This window comes from Sminthopsis crassicaudata, chromosome 3 (genome assembly GCF_048593235.1).
Source record: "Sminthopsis crassicaudata isolate SCR6 chromosome 3, ASM4859323v1, whole genome shotgun sequence".
NCBI lineage: Eukaryota > Metazoa > Chordata > Mammalia > Dasyuromorphia > Dasyuridae > Sminthopsis > Sminthopsis crassicaudata.
In genome coordinates, this window is record NC_133619.1 from 225,372,019 (window position 1) to 225,397,617 (window position 25,599).

The 25,599-nt window shown below is 34.0% G+C and overlaps 1 protein-coding gene across 22 annotated transcripts in view; it reads right to left on the reverse strand.

Annotated features, from left to right (window-relative positions):
• DTNB (dystrobrevin beta) overlaps positions 1 to 25,599 on the reverse strand; it is a 366,632-nt gene that overhangs the window by 297,449 nt on the left and 43,584 nt on the right. For all 22 annotated transcript variants that reach the window (XM_074300084.1, XM_074300076.1, XM_074300075.1 and 19 more), the window contains exons 2-3: positions 16,059 to 16,126; positions 7,260 to 7,340 (exon numbers count right to left, since the gene is read on the reverse strand). In XM_074300084.1, coding sequence (XP_074156185.1) covers positions 7,260 to 7,340; positions 16,059 to 16,125 — 148 coding nt within the window. In that variant the 5' untranslated portion in view covers position 16,126. The remainder of the gene's footprint in view (positions 1 to 7,259; positions 7,341 to 16,058; positions 16,127 to 25,599) is intronic.

Genomic DNA, 25,599 nt, shown 5'->3' on the forward strand with positions numbered 1-25,599 from the left:
TGCCTAAATCATGGACCCATTTTGATCTTATCTTGGTATATGGTGTTAAGTGTGGATCCATATCTAATTTCTGCCATACTAATTTCCAGTTTTCCCAACAGTTTTTTCCGAATAATGAATTTTTATCCCTAATGTTGGAATCTTTGGGTTTGTCAAAGATTAGATTGCTATAGATGTACCCTTTTTTGTCCTTTGTATCTAATCTGTTCCACTGATCTACCGGTCTATTTCTTAGCCAATACCAAATGGTTTTGGTGACTGCTGCTATATAATATAGCTTTAGATCAGGTACACTTAGACCACCTTCCTCTGAGTTTTTTTTCATTAGTTCCCTTGCAATTCTTGACCTTTTATTCTTCCATATGAATTTTGTTGTTATTTTTTCTAGGTCATTAAAATAGTTTCTTGGGAGTCTGATTGGTATAGCACTAAATAAATAGATTAGTTTGGGGAGTATTGTCATCTTTATTATATTCGCTCGGCCTATCCAAGAGCACTGAATGTCTTTCCAATTATTTAAATCTGATTTTATTTTTGTGGCAAGTGTTTTGTAATTTTTCTCATATAATTCCTGACTTTTCTTTGGTAGATGGATTCCCAAATATTTTATACTCTCAACATTTGTTTGGAATGGAATTTCTCTTTGTATCTCTTGCTGTTGCATTTTGTTAGTGATATATAAAAATGCCGAGGATTTATGTGGATTTATTTTGTATCCTGCCACTTTGCTGAAATTTTGAATTATTTCTAGTAGCTTTTTAGCAGAGTCTTTGGGGTTCTCTAAGTATACCATCATGTCATCTGCAAAAAGTGATAGTTTAATTTCCTCATTTCCTACTCTAATTCCTTGAATCTCTTTCTCGGCTCTTATTGCCGAGGCTAGCGTTTCTAGTACTATATTGAATAGTAATGGTGATAGTGGGCAACCTTGTTTCACTCCTGATCTTACTGGGAAAGGTTGCAGTTTATTTCTATTGCATATTATGCTTACTGACGGTCTTAAATATATACTCCTGATTATTCTAAGGAATAATCCATTTATTCCTATACTCTCAAGAGTTTTTAGTAGGAATGGATGTTGGATTTTGTCAAATGCTTTTTCTGCATCTATTGAGATGATCATATGGTTCTTATTAATTTGATTATTAATATGGTCAATTATATTAATAGTTTTCCTAATATTAAACCAGCCCTGCATTCCTGGAATAAATCCTACTTGATCATAGTGTATTATCTTGGAGATGATTTTCTGAAGTCTTTTTGCTAATATCTTATTTAAGATTTTAGCATCAATATTCATTAAGGAGATTGGTCTATAATTTTCTTTCTCAGTTTTCGATCTACCAGGTTTAGGTATCAGTACCATGTCTGTGTCATAAAAGGAGTTTGGTAGGACTCCTTCATCCCCTATTTTTTCAAATAATTTATATAACATTGGGGCTAATTGTTCTTTAAATGTTTGGTAGAATTCACATGTGAATCCATCTGGTCCTGGGGATTTTTTCCTGGGGAGTTGATTAATAGCTTGTTCTATTTCTTTTTCTGAAATGGGACTATTTAAGCAATTTATCTCCTCCTCTGTTAATCTAGGGAGCCTATATTTTTGGAGAAAGTCATCCATTTCACTTAAGTTATCAAATTTATTGGCATAAAGTTGGGCAAAGTAACTCCTTATTATTTCTCTAATTTCCTCTTCATTGGTGGAAAGATCCCCCTTTTCATTTGTAAGACTATCAATTTGATTTTCCTCTTTCTTTTTTTTGATCAAATTTACCAAAGGTTTATCTATTTTATTGGCTTTTTCATAAAACCAACTCTTGGTTTTATTTATTAATTCAAATTTTTTTTACTTTCAATTTTATTGATTTCTCCTTTTAATTTTTGTATTTCGAGTTTAATTTTTGGTTGGGGGTTTATAATTTGGTCTTTTTCTAGCCTTTTAAGTTGTAAGCCCAATTCGTTAATCTTCTCTTTCTCAATTTTCTTCAAATAAGCCTCTAAAGATATAAAATTTCCCCTTATTACCGCTTTAGCTGCATCCCAAAGATTTTGATATGATGTCTCATCATTATCATTATCTTGGGTGAAATTGTTAATTGTTTCTATAATTTGCTCTTTCACCCAGTCATTCTTTAAGATGAGATTATTCAGTTTCCAATTACTTTTTGGTCTATTTACCCCTAACTTTTTACTGAATGTAGCTTTTATTGCATTGTGATCTGAGAAGAAGGCATTTATTATTTCTGCCTTCCTACATTTAATTTTGAGATCTTTATGTCCTAGTATATGGTCAATTTTTGTATAGGATCCATGAACTGCTGAGAAGAAAGTATATTCCTTCCTATTGCCATTCAGTTTTCTCCAAAGGTCTATCATACCTAGTTTTTCTAATGTTCTATTTACTTTTTTAATTTCTTTCTTGTTTGTTTTGTGGTTTGATTTGTCTAAATCTGAGAGTGCAAGGTTGAGATCTCCCACTATTATAGTTTTACTGTCTATTTCTTCTTGCAGTTCTCTTAACTTTTCCTTTAGAAAGTTAGATGCTATACCACTTGGTGCATATATGTTTAGTATTGATATGGCTTCATTATTTATGCTACCTTTCAGCAGGATATAGTTTCCTTCCTTATCTTTTTTAACGAGATCTACTTCTGCTTTTGCTTGATCTGAGATAAGGATAGCTACCCCTGCTTTTTTGGCTTTACCTGAAGCATAATAGGCTCTGTTCCAACCTTTTACCTTTACTCTGTATGTATCTCCCTGCTTTAAGTGTGTTTCCTGTAGGCAACATATTGTAGGGTTCTGCTTTTTGATCCAATCTACTATCCGTCTCCGTTTGATGGGATCGTTCATCCCATTTACATTTACAGTTAAAATTACTAATTCTGTATTTCCTGCCATCGTATTATCCCCAGATTATGCTTTTTTCCCTTGACCCCCCTGATCCCCTTCCCCGATATTTAATTTACAGACCCCCCTTGTGACGCGCAACCCTCCCTCTTTTTTTTTTTTTTTTTTTTTTTTTAGGATCCCTCCCCCCTCCCTCCAAGTCCCTTCACTTATTCCCCTTTTCCTTTTCCCTTTTCCTCTCCCCCCTTTTAATGAGGTGAGAGAAAATTCTCTGAAAAACAAATATGTTAATTATTTACTCTTTGAGCCTCTTCTGATGAGAGTAAGATTCACACAATGATTCTCCCCCTCACTAAGTTCCCTCAGATATGGTGTATTTTCTATGTCTCTTCCTGGGATGTAGTTTCCCTCTTTTTATCACTCCTTCCCCTTTTTCTGAACCGACCTCCTTCCCTTTACTACACCCCCCTTTTTTTCTTTTATATCAGTAAAATCAAATTATCCTTGAGTATTTTTTATATACCCACAACAGTTACAGTTCTCAAGGGTTCTGTGTACCTTTTTCTGTTTCTCTTCAGTCTTGTGGATGTAGATCAAATTTTTTGTTTAAGTCTGGTTTTTTTCTTAGAAACATATAGAATTCCTCTGTTTCATTGAATGACCATCTTCTTCCGTGGAAAAAGATGCTAAACTTAGCTGGGTAGTTCATTCTTGGTTGCAGTCCTTGATCTTTTGCCTTACGGAATATCAGGTTCCAGGCCCTTCTATCTTTTAATGTGGAGGCAGCCAGATCTTGGGTGACCCTTATTGTGGCACCTTGGTATTTAAATTGTTTTTTTCTAGCTGCTTGCAGGATTTTCTCCTTTGTGTGGTAATTCTGCAGCTTAGCCACAATATTCCGTGGTGTTCTTTTTTTAGGGTCTATTTCAGAAGGAGTTCGATGAATTCTTTCCACATCTACTTTCCCTTCTGTTTCTATTATCTCTGGACAGTTCTCTTTGATAATTTCCTGTAAAATAGAATCTAGGCTCTTTTTTTGGTCATAGTTTTCTGGAAGTCCAATAATCCGCAGATTATCTCTCCTAGATCTATTTTCCAGGTCTATAGATTTTCCCAGTAAGTATTTGACGTTGTTCTCCAGCTTCTCATTTTTTTTGTTTTGTTTGACTGATTCTTGGGTTCTCTGTGAATCATTCATTTCTATTTGTTCCATCCTGACTTTTAAGGAGTTATTTTCTTCTTTCACAGTTTTTAGTTCTTTTTGTAAATGCCCAATTTCGTTTTTAAATGAATTATTTTGCTCTATTGAATTTTTTTCCATTTCCCTAATTTTTTTTTTTTGAGAATTATTTTCTTTTTCCAATTCAGAAATTCTATTTTCTTGAGACTTTTTTATCTTTTCCAATTCAGAAATCCTACTTTCCTGTGTTTTTTTAACCTTTTCTAATTCACTAATTTTGTTTCCCTGCATCTCCTGTGAATTCTTTATTTTTTCCAACTCCAATTTCAGGACGTTGTTATTCTCTATCATAACTTCCCTTTCCTTGCCCCATTTTTCTTCGATCTCCCTCAATTTCTTAAGAGCTTCTTCTAGGAGAGAGTTATGTGATGGGGGGCAGGGATCGTTCCCCTTTAGGTTGTTATCTTCTGAATCTTTGCTGTTAACTTCCTCGGGGTTGGACACCCGCTCTTTCTCTGTATAGAAGGAATCTATGGTTTTTCTAGCTTTTTTGCTCATACTTAAAAAATGTTTTGGGGTCTGTCCCTGGGGTAGGAAATTATTTATTTACTTCTTTACCAGCTTCCTCCCAGACCGGATGGATGCAGCGGCCCCTGCGCCCGCGCTAAGAGAGAGCTCTGGGAGAGAGTTCCCCACCCCCTCCCTGGAAGCGCCTCAGAGGTGATTAGCACTGCTGTGCTTTGAGGGCGTAGAATAGTGAAGACAGCAAGAAGCTCAGCCTATGTGTCCGGGTGGGGAGTGGGTGTCTGCAGCAGGTGACGTGAGAAGCCCCTGCGCTCAAACTGGAAGTATCTGCCAGAAACCGCGGTCCCTAGTTCAAAGGTTCCGCTTCTCTGGGACTTCCTGGAGCTGAGTTCCACTCCCTCCAGCTAAGCTAGGCAGTGTGTGTTGCCTTGGGCCGTATCCACCCACTTGTCAGTCTCTTAACTATTCTCAGGAGGTAGCTGAGGCCACACCCCCTGGTGCCGAGATCTGTGCCTGAGCCACCCCCAGGGTGGGGGGGGGGGGGGGGGAAATCTAATCTGAGTTTTAAAATATTTTGGCTTTCTCTTCTGAACTGCTAAATAATTAGCAGAGAAGAGCTAACAGCCTGTGCCAGATTCCTTTACCTCAGTGGCTTCTCTGATCCCAGAGCCCCTCCCAGCGCAATGGGCGCAGTGTGCCCCTACCCCACCGTCTGTGCTGGTCTTTCTTATTCCTCCCCTGAGAACTGACCTTTCCTGTTGAAACTCCAGATTCTCTTCAGCTGGTAAGTCGTGCTTCCAGTCCTTGTGGTATCTATCAGTCCTGAGCTAATTTTGAGACTTAATTTATCTAATTGGTTGTGAGGGAGTGAGGACGTTCACTGAGTAGTGTGTTTCTTCTCCGCCATCTTGGCTCCGCCTTGACTTTATAATATAATTTAAGATCTAAAGCTGCTGAATCAACTTCCTTTCCATCTTTTTCCCCTCCTTGATTTCTTTGAGGCTCTTCCAAATGAACTTTGTTCTTCCAAATGAACTTTGTTATTATTTTTCCTAACTCAGAAAAATACTTTTTTTGTCATTTAATTGGGATGACACTGAGTAAATAATTAGTTTGATAACTCTCATTTTAAAAATTATATTCTCTTTATCTACTCATAAACAATAAATATTATTTCAATTACTTTAGATCTCAGTTTATTTGTACAGTGTTTTATGTTTATATAGTTCCTGTGTCTGTTTTGGCAGGCATACACTCGAGTATTTTATACTGTCTAGGTATGTTAAATAATCAAAAACAATAGTGAATAATGTTGCTGACATATAGTATTGTTTCTGTTTTTCACTTTTGATTAAATCTATTTTAACTTTAACTTTGAGATCACGATTACTATCCCTGCTCTTTTTACATATAAAATTATACTCCTGTCCTTTATTTTATCTTTGTATGTCTCTCATTTTTATAAGTTTCCTGAATGCAACATGTTGCTGAATTCAAATTTTTAATCTTCTGTTTCTATTTTATGGGTAACTTCATCCCATTCACATATTAAAGTATATTTACTTGTCTATTTTCCTTCCTAACTTTCTCACTCTATTTCCTTCCTTCCTCATTCTCTGATTTACATCTACCCACTCACTACCTTGCCTTCCTATTCCTTAACTTACCCTTCCCTCTGAGAGTCCCTTCATGAACGTTTCCCATCACCATAATTCAATATTTCAATATTTCTTTAACCTGGGAACTTTGAAACTTAGCTATGATATCCCTGGTAAAATTTCCTCCTGGAATCTTTTATAAGTGTTCTATTTGAACTGTCTTAAGAAAAGCCCAGAAAATAACTCTCTTCCAGGTTAGTAGGTTGTGTACAGAAAGGAGCAAGTTCTGAAGCAAGAAGGAATTTTGTAACTCAGACCCCAAGAGAAGAATAGGATCTCACTTCCAGCTTCCAGCTCAGCATGAGGTTTGCTAAAGTACAATCATGTCAAGAATCCCAGACCAAAGGGAAACATGAAGTTCTGTCACCATGAATTAGCAGAGCTTTCCAGCTGGCTGATAGCAGCTAAGTCCAACAGCAATTTACTGGAAAGAGATGATAGAATCCATGGAAACTGATGAGACCATCAAGCAAGACAGTATATAAGGAAAAGAAAAGAGGGCCCAGGACAGAATTCTTTGCAAAAGTGGGAGATCAACCATGCATATGTCAGACTTTGATGTTCTGGTTAGCTTTGATGAAGTTTCTTTTCTATTTTTTCTCTTTATTATAGGGTATGTTTCACTGGGAGGACATATTGAGAAATGACAATGCTAAGAAATGAAAATGATAACAAAAAATATCCCCTAAAATTGTTTTAAATCAGAGCAAATTTGGTAAATGCATTTTACTTTTTAAAAAAAACAGGAAAAATATATCCCTCCCATTTAAAGTATGTTGACATGATAAAAATAACAACTACTAACAAATAGTAGTTGAGTACTCATTGTAGGTCAAAGCACCATGCTATTCTCTGTGGGATATATAAAAGAATGTGAAACCCAAACATGAGCTTAAGGACTTTATAATCCAACTGAAAAGCCAAGATATACATATGTAAAAGATAAAGAATATTATATTAAAATTTATTACATTATAATTCTGTTCACTGAAAAGAACCACACATGATTTCATAATGTAAAAAAAAAAAAAGTAAAAATAACTTACAATTACACCTTTTTTGTACAAATCTTAGTTTGCAAGCTGTACGGTATGTCGATAGCCTGATGACATCAAAATTCTGAGCACCTGGTAATCAAGAACAAAGCATATATATTAAATATACAAATCCCTTAACCAAGTCCTACATCAAACCTTCTTGGGTTCTCAAAATCTATACCTAAAAGTGGTAAAAATCTTGAAAATTGTCTGTGATCTAACAATTATAGGACGTTGGTGCTATTTTACAGATGAAGAAACTGAGACAAACAGGAGTTAAATGATTTCCCTAGGGACATAGGCTAGTGTTGGATTTGAACTCAGGTTTTCCTAACTCCAGGCTTAACATGGTATCACCTAGCAGTCTAAAATGAACATGTTGAATAATTCTGATAATGGTAAGATTCTAAAGAGGATAGTTGGCTAAATCTGAGTAGTTAACTCTTTCAAAGTTCACCACCCTTCCAATATTGCTTTTACTGTGTAAAATGTTCACTCAAAAGCTCACTTCACTGTGCATAGGTTTATGTAAATCTCAGGTTTTCTGAAACCATCTCCCATGTCATTTCTTCTTGCATGATAGTATTCCATCACAATATTATTCCATAACATGTTCAGCCATTCTACAGTTGATGTGCATCCCCTCGATTTCCAATTCTTTGATACCCCGAAAAAAGAGCTACAATATTTTTGCAAAAATAGGTACCTTTCTCTTTTCTTTGATCTCTTTGGCCTATAGACCTAGTAGTAGGATTACTGGGCCAAAGGTTATATACAGTATTATTATTCTCCAAAATAGTTAGACTAGTTCACTACTCCATCAACAGTATATTAGTCTACCTATTTTTGACATATCTTTAGACATTTATCATTTTCCTTTTCAGATATTTTAATCCATTCTACTGACTGAGGTATGAGGCAGTATCTCAAAATTGTTTCATTCTAATTTCTCTAAGCAATAGTGATTTGGAGCATTTTTTTTCATGACTTGAGTGCTTGGAATTTCTTCTTTTGAAAATTATCTGTTAATATCCCTTAACCATTTATCATTTAGAGAATAAGTCTTTTTTTTTTTTTTTAAATTTGGCTTTACAGTGTTACTACTGGGCTTATATCCCAAAGAGATCTTAAAGAAGGGAAAAGGACCTATATGTGCAAGAATGTTTGTGGCATCCCTCTTTGTAGTGGCCAGAAACTGGAAACAATGTGAATGCCTATCTATTGGAGATTGGCTGAATAAATTGTGGCATATGAATATTATGGAATATTATTGTTCTGTAAGAAATGACCAACAGGATGATTTCAGAAAGGCCTGGAGAGACTTACATGAACTGATGCTGAATGAAATGAGTAGGACCAGGAGATCATTATATACTTCAACAACAATACTATATAATGATCAATTCTGATGCACGTGCCTATCTTCAACAATGAGATGAACCAAATCAGTTCCAATAGAGCAGTAATGAACTGAACCAGCTATACTCAGCAAAAGAACTCTGGGAGATGACTATAAATCACTACATAGAATTCCCAATCCCTCTATTTTTGTCCGCCTACATTTTTTATTTCCTTCAGAGGCTAATTGTACACTATTTCAAAGTCTGATTCTTTTTGTACAACAAAACAACTGTTTGGGCATATATACGTATTTTGTATTTAATTTATATTTTAACATATTTAACATGTATTGGTTAACCTCCCATGGGGGGGAGAGGAGAAGGGAAGGAGGGAAAATTAGAACAAAAGGTTTGGCAATTGTCAATGTTGTAAAATTACCCATGCATATATCTGGTAAATAAAAACTATTAATTAATAAAAATAAAATAAAATAATAAAATTTGGCTCTTTATGTAAACATATATAAGAAATACCTTTACCAGAGAAATTTGCTGTAATTTTTTCCAGTTTCCTGATTTCTTTTTAATTTTGTTTGCATTGATTTTGATTATGAAAAAAAATTTAATTTCACATGATCAAAATTTTAGTTCCCATAATCTTTTCTATTTCATTTGGTCATAAACTCTTCCCTTATCCAAGACCTAGATAATAGACATTTTTTCCATGCTCTCCTATTTTGCTAGTGATACTATCACCCTTTATATCTAAATCACATACTCATTTGGACCTTATTTTGGAATATGGTATGATATGATGGACTACGCCTAGTTTAACCCAACTGCTTTGTAGTTTTCCTAGAAATTTTTCTTGTCTCCAAAGTTTGAATTTTAGTATTCACAAAACAAGATTATTTATGATCATTTGCTATGTGTATTGAATGCATGTGTATTTTATATGTATTGGGGTACCTAATCTGTTCAATTGATTCACCACTTGATTTCTTAACCAGTACCAGATTGTTTTGATCGCTACATGTAATGTAGTTTGAAATCTGGTATTGCTAGGCCACCTTCCTTTACTTTTCTTTTCACTGGCTTCTTTGACATTCTTGACCTTATTTTCTTGTAGATAATTTGTGTTGCATTTCTAGCTCTATAAAATAAATTTTTAATAATTTGGTTGGTATGACACTGAAAAATTTTTATAGAATTGTCATTTTTATTATACTGGCTCAGTTTATCCATGAGCAATTTATATTTTTCCATTCAGATCAATTTATATGAAAAATGTTTAATAAATGTATTCCGATAGTACCTGAAATTGTCCTAGGAGAAAAACTCATAAGTATGCTATTTTGTCTGGATTTATTTTCCTTTCTTTCTTTCTTTCCTTTTTTTTTTTTTTTTTTGCTGAGGCAATTGGGGTTAAGTGACTTGCCTAGGGTCACACAGCTAGGAAGTATTAAGTGTCTCCCTCAGACTTGATTTGACTTCAGGGCCGGTGCTCTATCTAATATGCCATCTAGTGCCCCCTTGTCTGGGTTTATTTTAAGTAGAATTTCTCTTTCTACTCTTCATTCTGGGGTTTGTTAGTATATAAAAATGTGGATGATTTATGTGGGTTTCTTTTACAATCTACAACTTTGCTAAAGCTGTTAATTTTTAGTTGATTCTCTACCATTCTCAAAATATCACATCATCTGCAAAGAATGATAGTTTTATTTCTTTGTTGTCTATTTTTATTACTTCAATTTCTTTTTCTTATTATTATTTCTAGTATTTCTAGCATAAAAATTTTTCAGTTTCATACCAACCAAATTATTAAAAATTTATTTTATAGAGCTAGAAATACAACACAAATTATCTACAAGAAAATAAGGTCAAGAATGTCAAGGAAACCAGTGAAAAGAAAAGTAAAGGAAGGTGGCCTAGCAATACCAGATTTCAAACTACATTACAAGTAGCGATCAAAACAATCTGGTACTGGTTAAGAAATCAAGTGGTAAATCAATGGAACAGATTAGGTACCCCAATACGTATAAAATACACATGCATTCAATACACATAGCAAATGATCATAAATGTAGTGATGATATATAATATTGTTTCACTCTTAATCTTACTGGGAAAGCTTCAAGTTTCAAATAATGTTTGTTCTTGGTTTTGCGTTAAATTATGTTGTGCATAATCTCTTGTGCAACAAGAGAATTATATAAATATATACATAGATATTGTATTTAACATAACATAACATTGTATTTAACAACTTATCATTTTAGGAAAGGCTCTGTTGACTCCAATGATTTCTCATATTTTTAAAACAGGAGTGGGTGTGTATTTTTTTTGCATTTATTGATATGCTTTTTGTTGCTTTTATTATAGATATAGTTGCGTCTTTTATAATCTTACTAGTTGAATCAAGTCCTACATTCTTAGAATAAATCCCATCTTGTCACAGTATATGATCTTTGTAATATATTACTGTAATCTTCTTCTAATAATTTATTTAAAATTTTTTGATTAGGGAAATTGACCTTTAGTTTTCTTTTTGTTTTTGTTCTCCCTGGTTTAAGTATCAAAACTATATTGGTTTCACAGAAGGAATTAGGACTTCTTTACCTATTTTCCAAACAGTTGATATTTACATCATAAAAGGAATTTGGTAGGACTTTTAAAACCTATTTTTCAAATAATTTTATATAGTATTGAGATTAATTGTTCCTTAAATGTTTGGCAGAATTCATTTGTAAATCCATCCAGTCCTGAAAATTGTTTCTTAGGGAACCTCTTAATGGCTTATTCAATCTCTTTTTCTAAGATAAAATTACTTAAATATTCTATTTAATCCTAGGCTAATCTAGGTGATTTATTTTTGTAAATATTCATTCATTTCACTTAGAGTGCAAGTTTCACTGGTATATAATTGGGCAAAATATCTCCTAATAAATGTTTAATTTCATCATCATTCATTCTTCATCTTTTTATTTTCAATACCGATAATTTGGTTTTCTTCTTTTTTAAACCAAATTAACAAATTTTGCATTTGATTTTTTTCATAAAACCTGCTCCAATTTCTAATTTTATTTTTTGTCCAATTTTTTTTAATTTTCTATTTTATTAACTTTTCCTTTAATTTTCAGGATTTCTATTTTACAATTTAATTGAGGATTTTTAATTTGTTCTTTTCATAGGCTTTTTAGTTGCATGTCTAATTTATTAATATACTCGTTCTCTCTTTTATTGATGTATGTATTTGGATATACATATATACATTTCTCTTTACTGCTTTGGCTGTATACTGTAAATTTTAGAATGTTGTCTTATTGCTATCTATGTCTTTAATGAAATTATCGATTCATTCTACAATTTGTTCTTTGACCTACTCATTCTTTTTTTTCCCACAGTGTATATGCATGAGTAATTTTTTAAATAATATTATCCCTTGTATTCAATTTTCCAAATTATCCCCCCCCTCCCTCCACTCCCTCCCCCACGATGACAGGCGATCCCATACATTTTACATATGTTACAATATAAGCCAGATACAATATATGTGTGTAAATACTATTTTCTTGTTGCACATTAAGTATTAGATTCTGAAGGTATAAGTAACCTGGGTAGATAGACAGTAGTGCTAACAATTTACATTCACTTCCCAGTGTTCCTTCTCTGGGTGTAGTTATTTCTGTCCATCATTGATCAACTGGAAGTGAGTTGGATCTTCTTTATGTTGAAGATATCCACTTCCATCAGAATACATCTTCATACAACACTGAAGTGTACAGAGATCTTCTGGTTCTATTCATTTCACTCGGCATCAGTTGATGTAAGTCTCTCCAAGCCTCTCTGTATTCCTCCTGCTGGTCATTTCTTACAGAGCAATAATATTCCATAACCTTCATATACCATAATTTACCCAACCATTCTCCAATTGATGGACATACATTCATCTTCCAGTTTCTAGCTACTACAAAAAGAGCTGCCACAAACATTTTTGACCTACTCATTCTTTAGGATTAGATTATTTAATTTCCAAAGAATTTTTTTAATCTATGCTTCCATGGCCCCTTCTTGAATATAATTTTTACTGTATGCTGGTATGAAAAGGCTGTATTTAAAATTTCTGCTTTTCTGCAATTATTTTTGAAGGTTTCATGCCCTTAAAACATTGTCAGTTTTTGTGAGATGTCATGTATCACTCATAAAAAGATATGCTTTCTATTCCCATTCAATTTCTCCAAAGAGCTATGTTTTCTAATATTTCTAAAATTAAATTTATCTCTTTGTTTATATTAGGCTAGATTTATCTAAATTTGAGAAGAGTAAGTTGAGGTACCCAATTGTATAGTTTTAGTATCTATTTCCTCCTGTAACTCATTTCATTCTTCCTTTAAGAATTTGGATGTTCAACTGATGCTGAGTGAAATGAACAGAACCAGGAGATCTCTGTACACTTCAATGTTGTATGAAGATGTATTCTGATGGAAGTGGTTATCTTCAACATAAAGAAGATCCAACTCACTTCCAGTTGATCAATGATGGACAGAAACAACTACACCCAGAGAAGGAACACTGGGAAGTGAATGTAAATTGTTAGCCCTACTGTCTATCTACCCAGGTAACTTAGACCTTCGGAATCTAATACTTAATGTGCAACAAGAAAATGGTATTTACACACATATATTGTATCTGGGTTATATTGTAACATATGTAAAATGTATGGGATTGCCTGTCATCGGGGGGAGGCAGTGGAGAGAGGGGGGAGATAATTTGGAAAAATGAATACAAGGGATAATATTTTTTAAAAAATTACTCATGCATATGTACTGTGGGGAAAAAAATTCTAAATTAAAAAAAAAAAAGAATTTGGATGTTAGAACCTGCTACACCCAGCAAAAGAACACTGAGAAATGAATGTGGACCACAACATGGCATCTGCAATCTTTCTGTTGTTGTTTGCTTGTATTTGTTTTCCTTCTCAGGTTATTTTTACCTTTCTAAATTGATTTTTCTTGTGTAACAAGAGAATTGTATAAATATATACACAGATATTGTATTTAACATATACTTTACCATGTTTAACATGTATGGGACTGCCTGCCATCTAAGGGTGGGGGTGGAAGGAAGGAGGGGAAAAGTTGAAACACAAGTGTTGGCAAGGGTCAATGTTGAAAAATTACCCATGCATATGCTTTGTCAATAAAAAGCTATAATAATAATTTTTAAAAAAGAATTTGGATGTTATGTCATTTTGTCATTTAGTATATGTTTAGTATTGATGTTATTTCATTGTCTATGATATCTTTTGGGGAAAAAAAAAGTTTCTCTGATTATCTCTTATAATTAGGTTTATTTTTGCCTCTGAGATCATTTCTGCTTCTACTTTTCTTTTTTTCTTTCTTTCTTTTTTTTTTTCCTTTTTTTTTTTTACATCAGTCTGAAACATAAAAGATTCTGCTCAGGCCCTTTATTTTAACCCTATGTATGTCTCTCTTTCAAGTGTGTTTCTTTAGGGGGAAAAAAAAATGGAGTCTGGTTTCTAACCCATTCTATTATCTGTTTCCACTTTAAGATGAATTCATTCTATTCACATTCACAGTGTGGATTATTGTGTATTTCCTGCTGTCTTATTTTCCTCTGCTTCTTCTCTCACAAAAGAACACTGAGAAATGAATGTGGACCACAACATGGCATCTGCAATCTTTCTGTTGTTGTTTGCTTGTATTTGTTTTCCTTCTCAGGTTATTTTTACCCTCCTGAATTCTGTTTTGCTTCTTACTATTGCCACATTTAATCTGTCCTCCCTTTCATCAATTTCACCCTTTCTCTTATCTCCTTTCCCTCCTACTTTCCTGTATATTCTCTCTTGCTTTTTATGTAAGATAATTTCCCCCATTTTTCTCTCCTCTCTTTTCTCAGTACATCCTTCTTTCTCACTCATCAACTTCTTTTTTAAATCATTCCAATATTCACACTTATGCTTTTGTCTATGTAGACTGTAGACTGTAGACCCCTTCTAACTGCCATAATAATGATAAAGTTCTTAGGTTACATTTATCTTCTTCCCTTACAGAAATGTTTACAATTTAATCTTATTGAGTGTCTTGTGATTTCTCTTTCATATTTGCCTTTTTATATTTCTTTTGAGTCTTAAATTTGAAAGTTAAGTTTTCTATTCACCTTTGCTCATTTTATCAGAAATACTAAAAGTTCTTAACTTCATTAAATATCCATTTTCTCCCAGAAAGTTTGTACTCAGTTTTGCTAGACTGTAAATTCTAGCTTCTTTGCTTTCTGGAATATTTTTGAAGAACTAGAGTTTCATGGGTGTGGAATATTGCATTTTTTCAATGCAGTTTTTTCAGTGTATCAATTGGTTTTGCTACTTAATTTCTCTTCTTCCTCTTTTTCTTTTTCCTTTTAATTAATTATTTGTTAAAAGCGATGGCTCTTAGAATGCACTTGGGGGAAAAAAAGCATCCTTCATGAACTCAAGCAAAGTGAAATGTACTGTGCAGGAATGTTCTGGGATGACCAGCTATAAATGACTTTACTCTTCTCAGCAGTACAATGATCCACAACTTCTCTAAAGGACTTAAGATAAAAAATTATATCCATACCCAGAGAAAAAATGTGTTTGAATACAAATTGAATCATACTCTTTCTCTCTCTTTTCTAATTTTATTTTTTTTGAGGGTTTTTTTGGAGGGGGGATGGGAGATCTATGTTTTCTATCAACATGATTTATATGGAAAAGTTTTTGTATAACTTCATATATGGTTTCTTAATGTGGACTGGGGTGGAAATGGGGGAGAGAGTCTGGAACTTAAAAGTTTAAAAAAAAAAAAAAAAAAACAAATGGAAAGGGGGCAGCTAAGTGGTGCAGTGATAGAGCACCAGCCCTGAATTCAGGAGGATCTGAGTTCAAATCTGGTCTCAGACACTTAACACTTCCTAGCTGTGTGACCCTGGGCAAGTCACTTAACCCCAGCTTCAGAAAAAAAAAAAAAAAAAAACCACTAACATTTACCTTATATACATTTTGTATATACTTATATTATATATACATATATATTATTCCCCCTACCTCATAGAATATAAGTTCATTGAGGGCAAGGGCTATTTAATTTTTTATTTTCAAATGCCCAACAACTACAGAATAGTGCTAAGAGCAAAGTTGGTAATGTTTTCAATATGATTGATTAGTTGACATTAAACATTATTCATAAATATATTTCTAGTATAAAAAAAAAGCTACAGCTAAGATAAGCTTGGATTTAAAAAATCAATTCAATACATCTTTTTAGCATTCATAAAAACCCATTTTGAAATAACTGATATTTAATTCTGCCTTTTCTGTTTCTAAAAATTTTAATTTAAACCTTTCACTAATTAAATCAGCGACTTATTGGGAAAAAAAGAAATATCCACATAAACAAAAGGGAACACAGAAGTACTGGGAACTTACGCATTTCCATAAACAGCTGCCTCTTCTCTGCCATGGTCTTTCTCTTGTTCCCACTTTCCTCAATCATCCTAGACAGCAAAAGATAAAATATTACATAACTTAACAATTCAACTAAATTTTATCATACTATTAATCTCAAATTTAGAAACTTGTGTGCACATATTAAAACAGACTTGGTAAAAATAAAAAGTTGAAGACCTGAGTTGGGAAAAAAAAATCATTCATTGTCTTTATATCTAGTAGTTGTCATCATCATCATCATATTCATCATCATCAACCTCATCATCATCACCTAATTTATGAATGCCTCATTTAAAACTCACACAAAAATGCTACTCTGATGATAGCCCCAGGTTCTCAAAGGCTATATCAGCCTAACACATACTCTGCAAATTCTACTAAGCCATAAAGACTGATATGTTCCCAGTTTATTGCTGCTTCTAAAAATGCAGAATAAGACACACATTATTAGACATGGTCAATATGGGAATTAGGAATTTTTTTATTTTTCATTTTTAGTGGGGGAAAGAAAGAAAAGTAGGAAGGAGAACAAACAAATGCTTGAGAAATTTTTTCATGCCATGAAATTTCAGTTATAGTACTGAGCCTGGCGTCAGGAAGACCTAAGTTGAAATGAAACCTCAGAGGCTATGACTATATCTGAGTCGGGAGAGAACTAAAACTTCATGAAAAGCAAAAAGTAAACAAGCATAGGAGTCAGAGATTTTAGGAGCTCCAGTTGTATCATAAGTTCACTGCTATAACATGATGATTATTCAGAGGCTACCCAGCTGGCTTCAAACATGATACTAAGGGAAAGAAGAAATAAAGAATGACTCCAATATTAGGACAGTATTACCCAAACTGAGTATATGTGAGGTAAATGAATTTAGGGATTTCTACCCATCTTTTTGTGAAAACAAAACGTGATAAACTTACACTTCCATTCATTGCTTCTTCCCATAATCTTTTATTTTCTCTTTAGGGAAGAGGTTCTCAATTTGTGGTTCATGAACTTCTTCTGTTAATATTTTAATAACTATATATTGATAAAACTGGTTTCTTTTGTAAGCTTTGGTATTTTATTTTATATATTATTCTTTTTTATTAAAGCTTCTCATTTTTCAAAACAAATGCATAGATAATTCTGCAACATCAGCCCTTGGAAAATTTTGTGTTTCAGTTTTTCCCCACCTTCTCCCAAGATTGCAAGTAGTCCAATATATGTTAAATGTGATAGAAATATATGTTAAATCCAATATATGCATGCATATTTACACAATTATCTTGCTGCACAAGAAAAATCAAAGCAAACCAGAAAAGAAATGATGAAGGAATTAAAATGCAAGTAAACAACAAAAAAAGAGTGAGAATGCTATATTGTGAACCACACTCCTCTCTCTAGGTATAGATGGCTGAGCTCATTGGAACTGGTCTGAACCATCTCATTGGTTTTTTTTATTATTAATTTTATAATTATAACATTTTTTGACAGTACATATGCATAGGTAATTTTTTTTTACAACAATATCCCTTGTACTCCCTTCTGTTATGAATTTTCTCCTCCTTTTCTCCACCCCCTCCCCTAGACGGCAGGCTTTCCCATACATATTAAATATGTTATAGTATATCCTAGGTACAATATATATGTGCAGAACCGAATTTTGTTATTGTTGTTGTTGCAAAGGAAGAATTGGATTCGGAAGGTAAAAATAACCTGGGGAGAAAAACAAAAAATGCTAACAGTTTACATTCATTTCCCAGTGTTCCTTCTCTGGGTGTAGCTGATTCTGTTATCATTGATCAATTGGAATTGGATTAGCTCTTCTCTTTGTTGAAGATAATCCACTTCCATCAGAATATATCTTCATACAGTATTGTTGTTGAAGTGTATAATGATCTCCTAGTTCTGCTTGTTTCACTCAGCATCAATTGATGAAAGACTCTCCAAGCCTCTCTGTATTCCTCCTGTTGGTCATTTCTTACAGAACAATAATATTCTATAACATTCATATACCATAATTTACCCAACCATTCTCCAACTGATGGACATCCATTCATCTTCCAGTTTCTAGCCACTACGAAAAGAGTTGCCACAAACATTTTGGCACATACAGGTCCCTTTCCCTTCTTTAGTATTTCCTTGGGATATAAGCCCAGTAGTAACACTGCTGGATCAAAGGGTATGCACACTTTGATAACTTTTTGGTCCTAATTCCAGATTGCTCTCCAGAATGGCTGGATTCTTTCACAACTCCACCAACAATGCATCAGTGTCCCAGTTTTCCCACATCCCCTCCAACATTCATCATTATTTGTTCCTGTCATCTTAGCCAATCTGACAGGTGTGTAGTGGTATCTCAGAGTTGTCTTAATTTGCATTTCTCTGATCAATAGTGTGAATCATGTCATTGTTGAAAAGAGTCATGTACAACAGAATTGATCATCACATAATATTGCTGTTGCTGTGTATAATGATCTCCTGGTTCTGCTCATTTCATTAGCATCAGTTCAGGTAAGTCTCTCCGAGCCTCTATGAAATCATCTGCTGATTGTTTCTTATAGAATAATATTCCATAACATTCATATACCATTACTTATTCAACCATTCTCCAATTGATGGGCATCCACTTAGTTTCCAGTTTCTGGCCACTACAAAGAGGGCTGCCACAAACACTTTTGCACATGTGGGTCCCTTTCCCTTCTTTAATATCTCTTTGAGATAAAAGCCCTGTAGAAACACTGCTGGATCGAAAGATATGCACAGTTTGATAACTCTTTAGGCATAGTTCCAAATTGTTCTCCAAAATGGTTCAATCTGTTTACAATTCCATCAACAATGTTTACACATTATTTTAAGATGGAGTTCACATGTTTAATCAGACTGCAAAAGGGCTCATGACAAAAAAAAGTTAGGAACCTCTGCTCAGAACAAAATATGTCATCTTTGGCTTAGCATTTAAATTGCTGACCTCTTTGATTTCTATCTTATATATTGGTAAAAGCACATAAACTTACCATAAAAAAATACATAATAACCACAACAATGTAAATTAAAAGATCAATAAAACAAACCTGAATAATGACTGGGAAAACTAATGAAAGTAATGAAGAAGAGATAATAAAAACTATACCCTTCCTTATTGCAGAGAGGTGGATGACTACTAGGACAGAACATTAAATAAAGTCACATATAGTTACTGTTGATTTTTTAAAGGTTTTTCTTTATAATAAGAGATAATTCAATGTGGGGGTGAGAGGAAAAAGAGGATGACTAGCTTGAAAAGACAAAAGGATCAATTTTATGTGCGTGTATGTTCACACACACACGGTTATTAGCAAAATCTAGGAAAGGAGAGAAGTAGAAGCTATAATAGAGATGGCTTTTTCTAGGAAATTGACATGAAAAATTCATACAAAACATTAGCTTGAAGGATTGGTAGGATGATCAAGTAAAGAAATTTTTTTAAGCTCTGGGAATGTATAAATATCAGAGAAGGATCCAATAAAGATATGTATGCATACATATATGTGTCTGCATATATGTAAATGTACATATTTTATATATAAATCAAAGGCACCAAAATCTATCAACCAAAATATTTATAACAGCACTACTGTGGCATCAAAAAATTATAAACAAAGTGGATACCCATCAACTAGGAAGTGGTTGAATATGCTGGGGGGAAAAAACAAAAAAACAAAAAAACAAAAAACTATGACATGAATGTAATGAAAAATTAGTGTTAATTTTTAAAATCATATATAAGATTAGAACTTCATGTGTTGTGAAAAACAGTCCAAAAATAAATGAAAATATTACTAAGAGAAAGAAATGCTTATCAATTTTAAAAATGTCTTTTAAAAGTACTAAAAGGATACTGATCCTTGAGAAGCTACAATCACTAATCTTGGTTTTGGGGAAAACAAAGAAATACATTCCTCCACCCCTTTCTTCCAGAAGAAATGTAAAGTATCACAAATTGCATCACAGAAAATAATGATATAGAAGTTATTTTTGCTTTAATTATTTGTTTTTGTTAAAATGCTAAGAGGGGTAATATCCAGAAATAAGTGTGGCAAAAAGATAACAAGTATTCATTATTTTACTTGTGATGTGAGAGAAAGACAGAGACACATCGATAGAGACAAAGAAAGAGACTGGAGGGGAGGGAGAGAAAAAGGGATAGAGAGAGATCTTGACACGGACAGCAAAATTGAAAAAAGTATAACCATCTGGATAAGGACAGAAAATAGCACAATCAGATTTGCCATATCATGTATTTCTTATATTTGAAACATAATTTATATATTTTCTTCTGAATATTAAATGAATTGTTTTGAGTTGTATAGAAGTCATTTCCCAACTAATTCAGTACATCACAATGCTGAGCTATTCTGCCATCGTAATTAACATGAGATGAAGAAAAGCAAAAGAGATAATGTTTCTGTTTTTTCCTTTAATTTTCTGCATCTCACATTTTGGACTCCACGTCTTACTTGAGTCACTTACTATCTATGCAAGGCTGAGTAAGTCATTCAATCTCTCTAGACCTCAATTTCCTTACTTGGAAAATGAGTGAATTGGACTAAATGCTGACATTGATATCATCATCCTGTTTTATTAATTTCCATGATTAAACTAAACATAGGTGGCATGAAAATCCCCCCCTCAACAGATTCTTGGAGTGTAGATAAATCTTTACTATCCCCTCTTGCCCAATTTAAGGATGAGCCCAACTATTTTGTAACCACCTAGTCAGTGGAGATATTCCTTACTCCACCCAAGCCATGATCCTAATAATATATCATTTTTTGCTTCTTTCAGCTTGTGCATCATGTTAACCAGTAGGATTCTGTCTTTTGTATTGCTGCTTCAGAACGTTTAGAATGTAATAAATCTGATATCAAACTTTATACAAATAAGGCACTTGAAGGAGATGGCATCTTAGATTGTGAGAATCATGAGATCGCCCACTTTAATAGAGGGGCCCAGGTCCCTTTAATACGTTGGCTCAGAGCTCTATCTCAGTTTTCTTTTAGTCATTCAAGGTGATTTCTGTCCCTACTTTTCCAGTGACAGCAAAGAGACAGAAGGACAGGACTCCCACCTCTTTCAGCTCTCCCAACTTCAAGGGATTCAAGAGATATCATGCACTGCGTGTATTTTCACTATTGGCATCCCCACAAGCCCTGGGAGGTTGGATTCCTGTTGCCATCTGTACCTAAATTCTTCAAGACTGAGGTAAGTTTCTCCAAACTGCAGGTTGGTAAACCTGCCTTTATTTCCAAATTCTTATCTTTTAAGCAAAGTCCCTAATTGAGCTAATGTTCAAATTTGTCCAGAGTACTTAAAATATCTTATGGTCATGACTTTAATTTTTAAAATGTAAACTAGTTTTTCTTTTCCATTTTTTTCGTTCACTTTGCCAGAAACTTTGTTCAGTTTTGACAGAGTTGAATTTGATTAATTGCTAGATATTTGGGAGTTTACTGATATTAATCTTGTGGAAGTGTAATTGGTTCTTTACTAAAAGGTTAATTTATAAGCTTAGACTCTAGATTTCTTCAAGTATTCATAAAACACTACATAAAAGGGGAAAAGGCAACAATGCTGACAGTATGTGTGCTGGGAGAAGCAGTGCCAGTTGCAGAAAGTGGGGACTAGCAGTGAAACCCTGGAATCCTTTAATAGGAGAGAAAGGTGCTTAGTAGCTATCATGGTATTAGGGCTGATTTCAGCTACACTAAGGCTGTTTTGAGTGGCTCATAATGAGAGCCGCTTTGAAAGTAAGAGTGGCCAATTTGAAAGTCAAGGAAAGTTGTAAGTGATCATAATCATAAGTTATCAAGGATACCACTAGTTAAAGCAGAGTTGTACCACGGGTTGTATAAGCTTCACAAAATCATTTGCTAAGATAACCATAGGCAATGATGAGCTAAAAGCTGGGTACAACTACCTCCCATGCTTAAGTTCTATAAATTGATAATTTTGTATGACCCACAAATTATGTTATAAATATCTAAAAGGCCTTTGGCAGAAAAAAAAAGTTCCCCACCTATTAGTTAGAGCCTCCTTGGGGATCTCTTAAGTCTTATGAGTCTGGATACCAAGTCTGTGACTAGATCTCATAAAGGCTGAAAGGGAGTGAACTCTTCTTGACAGGGACATCTATTTCCCAAACCTTAAAAATATAGGGAATAGTTTCACTTAATATATTTCCAGAGACAAACCACTTGATTCCAGGCACTGATAAAGAACCTTTGGCTGCTAATTGCCTAGTTTTTAAAGCCTTAGAGATTTGCTTCTAGAAATTAAGAATTTGAAAGGATTTGAAAAATCTGCCAGAACATAGCCTTAAAACTGTTATCTGTAGGAAAGATACCCATATAGGAAGAACACAGCCTGCAGTTATTTCCTCCAATCCCACTCATCTTGCAGATAAAGTAAACCAAGCAACAGGGTGAGATATTATATATTAAAGAACATCATCATTTTAGATCTTCAGAGATCTCTAACTGGAGGAAAGATACCCCTAGATTCAATGAGGATCCTGTTGTAGTTTAAAGTTATCTTTCATGGCTATAATCCAAGTTGGAGCGATGTAGCAGATCTCATAGAGACCCTATTATTGCCAGGAGAAAAAGCAAGTGTTATTAAAATGAAAATAGACAAAATTGTGGTTTAGGAGATCAGGAAGTGTGGCTAAAACAAGATCCCCAATGGGATCCTAACTAACCCACATAGTTATTAGCACAGTTAACAACAGCTGAAGGATGACTTATTTAAGGGTATGGAATTTTCTATAGAAAGTCCAAATAATTTCAGCAAATTTGGAAGATCTTTCAAGAATAGGGTGAGACACTCTTGAGATTTTATTACAGGTTATGTAAGAATGGAAAGTGTTATGTTAGATTAGATCCCCTAAACAAATGAGATGCCAGGATTATTAATGAAACTAATCAATTATTGCCTAAAATCAAAGACTATTTTCTCAAGCACCCCAAAGGAGGGCATGAAAAACCCATAAAGAAACTCAAGGCAACTAAGCAGTATATTTAGGAAAGCAAAGAGCAAGCAAAATATAGTACTGATATAGGGGAGAAGCCCAAACAGAGAGGTCATCCTAAGTCTTTCCTTGCAAATATTCAGACTTCAAGACACCCAGTACCCTTTTTTATAGCCCCCTAATAAAGGTCATGGACTGTTTTTACTGCAGGAAGAAACAGTATTATGCCAAAAATTTTATGAAGAAAAGGCAAGACCCGAAGAGTCTACCATACTAGGATCCAAAGGAGAGACCCAAATTAGCCTCAATGGCAAGATTATGTTCCTGCAAGGGAAAATAAATTCAAATGGCCTTTTAATAAAGTTGAGGTGGTTAATGGGCATGGAAGACTCCAGGAATAAAATGACAAGGAGTATGAACAATAGGAAGACTTCGATGCATGAAGATGTGAGGGAGAGGAAGAGAATAATGTTTCTTCTAATATCCATGCCCTATTATCCCTTCTCTGCCTCTTCCCTAACTGGAGAATTGAGCATAGTTCTAACAGTTGCAGTTGTTTTCACATGTTTGCCTTGTTGATACTGTAGTCACTCATTCAGTTTAGATTAAGAAATCAAATTTTGCTTGTACTATCAATATAAATATATTCCCACTATATATATATATATATATAAATATATATATGTATACATATATATGTGTGTGTATATACATATGTGTGTGTATGTGTGTATAATATAAATATATAAATAGTGGGAATAGAGGGAATACCAGAGGGAATATCACAGGAGGTCCTCTTCTTATTCCCCACAAAAGGTGACAATGAGTTCCCTGTTTTATATTTCTTTTTATGGTATCTAATGCACCTAGCATGTTGAGAAGAAATCTTTTGTGGTTTAATATCACTATTTCATGTCTTCCAGATAATACTTTAACTCCATAAGTACCAGATAGTTCATCCTTTTGTTCCCATTATTCTTGATGTTATTTGATTTTCTTTTAATGATGAGCCTCTCCCTTTTTCCTGTGCATTAGTCCAACATGATTGTAATAATAGCCCTAAAATTCCTTCTGCTATCCCAAGTTTTTTGTGGGTCACCTCTTCTACTGATTTGAGCCTTTCAAAATCATCAGTTCCACTTATCACTCCCAAAGTGGGAGGCCACCACCATCAGAGCCTCAATATCCCCTGCCTAGAGAAGCCATTGAAGGAATTGCTCCTATAATTAATTTATTATAGAGCAAGGGATTGTGGTTCCATGCAGTTATCTGAGCAACAATCATATCCTGCCTGTTAAGAAACATAAGAAACATAAACCAGTTAGAAAACCCATTTACAGGTTTGTTCAAGATTTGTGTGTCTTTGATGCACATCAATGCATTCATGCATTTTGTATCCAACTCTGCCACAATTTCTTTTATTCTCCATAATGCTACCTGTTTTACAATGATAGATTACATTTATATGTGTATATATCACATGTTTATATATATATGCATATATATATATGTGTGTGTGTGTGTATGTGTGTGTGTGTATAAAAACCCTGAATCCTGATCATTATTTATGTATATTTGGAATAATCAGCATTGTACAAGGACTTGTTTTCCTCAAGGCAATGTTGAATCCCATACTTTGTTCTCTCAAATTCTATAATTAGAGTCAGCTTCTACACAAAATCTTATAAAAAAAAAAAATGAGTGATGAAAACTAGCTTTATATGTATTTAGAAAAATAAAATATTATTGGGGGGGGGGAAGTTTCTATTATCTTCACAGACTCAGTTTTAATCCAACATAATGATGACCTTCTATTTAGCTTCCCCTATTGCTGCTATCAGCCAGAGGGATAGTCATCTTCTCCTCCAGTTCAACCACTGTGCACATAAGGTCTCCTGATCAAAGGTACAGTGTTATAAGCCTCAGGTAAAGTATCTCAGGTTTATTCTATCAGCTGGCTTAAGTTATATCTTCCAGAAACACGTATAGGTAATCCAACACCTGTCAGGGCCCAAGATGAAGTAGGCACGTGTTATTTTAGGAACTTCCAGATACAACCATCAATGGATTCCATCATTTAGTGAAATAACTAGACCTCCTGTTGCTTTGACTAAAAAACAAATTCCAGAGCCTCTGCAACTTGATCCTGAGCTTCTCACACTCTTGCAGAAATTAAAAAAGCAATGGTGTCTGACTCTAGGACTCCCACACTGCACTAAGTCCTTCACTGGTTTTTCACATGATTGACTAAATGTTCTTACACAATCTTTGGTATCCACCATGAACCCTGTAGTTTATAATTACTCTCAACTGCTTTGAGACTGTTGCTCCAACTGCCCTTTTAGTAGAGTGCCTTCTGAGCTGGTATTGAGAAATCCTTTAACCATTCTGCACGCTCACAAGATCCAGGCTTTGCTGATAGGCCACTATATTCAAGTCTTTTCTGATCAAAGGCTCAACAGATAGGAAGTGACTTTCTTGGAAGAAAAAATGTTATGATTAAGAAGCGCTCTGTCCTTAATCTTGCAACA